Here is a 3152-nt window from a genome sequence, read left to right on the forward strand (position 1 = left end):
TCTGTCTGTCTCTCTGTCTCTCTCTCTGTCTGTCTGTCTCTCTGTCTATCTGTCTCTCTGTCTGTCTCTCTGTCTCTCTCTCTCTGTCTCTCTGTCTCTCTCTCTGTCTGTCTGTCTCTCTGTCTCTCTCTGTCTGTCTCTCTGTCTGTCTCTCTGTCTCTCTCTCTCTCTGTCTCTCTGTCTCTCTCTCTGTCTGTCTCTCTGTCTCTCTCTCTGTCTGCCTGTCTGTCTGCAGGAAAGCGAACATGGTGGCGTCGTTCCTGGTGGACGTGTCTCTCGGCATGTTGCTCATGTGGTGGCTCTACAGAGACGACCACATCTCCATGTTGGCCAACACTCTGGTTCCTGCAGCTGATGTACGAGTTCATTACTGAGATCAATAATATAATATAATAATAATAATAATAAATATATCATCTTTAAATCGAGCCCTCTTTTCAAACTGATTACAAACAGAACAAATAACATCAAGATGATAAAATTAAACTCATTCTTTCAAAATAAAATATTAGTGAAACAAAGCAATAATTTATTAATATTAAAATACTTATATTTGTCCAAAACTTTGTCCACTTCTGGCTTCAAAGAGGCTTCACAGTGTTTAAAGGATTTTGTTTCTGCCAGAAAGTTTATGTTTAGTTAAAGTAATTATTGACCTTGATGTTTCATAATTAGCTTTTGGAAATTGTAGATTGATGAAAATATATAACTTGTTAGCACACAGTCTGCTGACAGCTGAACTAACTACATCGACTGGTGTGGTTCTTCCTCAGCATGTGGCTAAAGAGCTGGAGGAGCTGCTGCAGTGGCTGATGGGAGCTCCTGCTGGGCTGAAGATGAACCGGGCCCTGGACCAGGTCCTGGGTCGCTTCTTCCTCTATCACATTCACCTGTGGATCAGTGAGTCGCAACACAGAACACAGCACGCAGAGCACAGAGCACAGAACACAGAGCTCAGCTAGAGGCTTCATCCACATTCATGCCTCCTTTCTCCCTCGTGTCTCCCTCCAGGCTACATCCACCTGATGTCCCCCTTCATCGAGGGGATCCTGTGGTACGGAGGCCTGTCGGCCTGCTTCGGCCTGACCTTTGCCCTCTCGCTGCTCTCTGACATGGTCGCCCTGCTCACCTTCCACATCTACTGCTTCTACGTCTACGGAGCGAGGTGAGACTAGTTTATGTTCCAGAGGCCGTGTGGTAAGTACACGAGGACCACGTTCGTCATCCTTCTTAGTTTTTGGGTGAAGAAGTATTGTTCCGGTAGATTTAACTTCTCTGAAGACTCTCCTGATGGGGTCAGAGGTTTGGGAAGTTTTAGAAGTGCGTAACTTTATATTTGGTCCTGAACGTTTCGAGTAGAGCAGACAGAATCGGTCCTGTGGTGTAAACACGCTCTGCTCACTCGCAAAAATCATCCCAAATGACCCACACACTGAGCGTCATGTTTTGTGCACGAGAGGAAATGATCGCAGCTTGACTGTTTTTATACGAATGATAATCTTTTCTTTCTGTTCAGTCTGATTCACACTTTGCTCTGATGAAGTGACGTCTACGATGCTTCTGCAGCTTCATACTTTGTTTTGTGTGAACAGAGTACTAGATGTACTGCACTGTACTGTAGTAGGTTCTGCAGTTAATAACACAATGCTGCATTTACTCCGTCAGGTGTCGCTGCAAATTCACCTTAACAATAGAATAACGTGTCATTATGAAGTAAATGTTGCACAAACCTGACATCTGCATCAGTAAAGATACTACACTATATTTATACGGGAGTCTCCATAATATAATAATACATGTATGTCGTTCACCAAGCCTTTCAAAGAAAAAAAGAGTAAGTTAAGATAAAGTTCTTGTTTTCCACACACTGCAGTCTGGTCGCTGTGCAAAACTAAAAGAAGGAACATGAAGAGGAGAGAACATGTAGCTCAATGATAGAGTACAAGTAGTGTAAACAAATGTAAACAAAGTGCAATAAACTACAGCAAGAGACGTGTTATGTTCTTATTATTTCACTATACTTAATTTACTTACTGAAAAAAGTGTTTTTTACTGAGACTTAACTGGATTCATGTGAGATGTTCCTTTAACTCCCCTGCAGGGGGCGCATGTTCACTCGCTCTCTCTTCCTCTGTCGCTCTCGTTGAGACGTTTCTTCTTGACCTGTACGTCAGAGTCTCGGTTTGTCCTTTCTGAAGGACATCGTGGGGGTTGGTGGACGTGAGGAATCAAAAGGATCGGTACAGTTCCTTCATCTATAGCAGAGTGAACAGTATATAGTTTACCACTATTTATTTAATTTATTGATATATTTGAACATATTAAAAGACAGAAAGAACTTAAGAAGAAGTTTGAACTATGTGCAGGAGGCTTATGAACTATTAGATATCAATAGAAGAGAAGAAGAAAGATGAAATGTTGATATAAATCCGTGCTAAGATGTTCTTTGAATAACAATAATGGAGACGTCCTCATTATGAATTCACTCTGAATGAATATCCGACCATACGGAAGATAAAGAGTGTCTCGTGGAATGTGAGTGAATGTCTGAGGACTTTAAAACGTGAATACACAAGTCTGCTCGATGTTCACAATAAAATATCATTTTCTGAAGAGACCAGCGCCACCACGAGGTTGATATCTGTGGTTTTCAGTGAAATATCTCAACAACTGTTCGATAGATTGTGATGACATGTGGTTCATCATTCATGTTCCCCTGAGGATGAATTGTAATAACTTTATTTATCCTCTAACTTGTCATCTAGCGCCACCATCAGGTCGACTCTTTAATGTGTCCACTACTTCTGTTTATGACCAAATACTTAAGCCTCAGCTGGACTCTGTTTACTGATAGTTAGCAACATGCTAACAAGCTAAGCTAAGACAGTGAACACTTTAAACATTACGTGCTAAACTTCAGCATGTTAACGCCGTCATTGTCTGGATTGTGGAACATCTACTCCGGTTAAAGAGCTCAAAAGTTTGAGAGAATATGGAATTTAAAAATAGCCTCGAGCAAAAATCTAAATATAGTTTAAAGTCTGTCACCATCAGCTGATCAATCTTTAATTTGATAACATGTAGAGACATGTGGGGACATGTAGGGACATGTGGAGACATGTAGGGACATGTGGAGACATGTGGAGACATGT

General features: G+C 41.4%; 1 protein-coding gene across 2 annotated transcripts in view; it reads left to right on the forward strand.

Annotated features, from left to right (window-relative positions):
* The window catches only part of LOC116376974 (phosphatidylinositol N-acetylglucosaminyltransferase subunit Q-like), a 13680-nt gene extending 10550 nt beyond the window's left edge, over positions 1-3130 (forward strand). For both annotated transcript variants that reach the window (XM_031838487.1, XM_031838486.1), the window contains exons 7-9: positions 236-356; positions 774-900; positions 1012-3130. In XM_031838487.1, the coding sequence (XP_031694347.1) occupies positions 236-356; positions 774-900; positions 1012-1169 (406 nt within the window). In that variant the 3' untranslated portion in view covers positions 1170-3130. The remainder of the gene's footprint in view (positions 1-235; positions 357-773; positions 901-1011) is intronic.
* Positions 3131-3152: the final 22 nt, after the last annotated feature.

Source organism: Anarrhichthys ocellatus, unplaced genomic scaffold, assembly GCF_004355925.1.
Source record: "Anarrhichthys ocellatus isolate YVR2014 unplaced genomic scaffold, GSC_Weel_1.0 scaffold762, whole genome shotgun sequence".
In the NCBI taxonomy this organism is placed as follows: Eukaryota; Metazoa; Chordata; class Actinopteri; order Perciformes; family Anarhichadidae; genus Anarrhichthys; species Anarrhichthys ocellatus.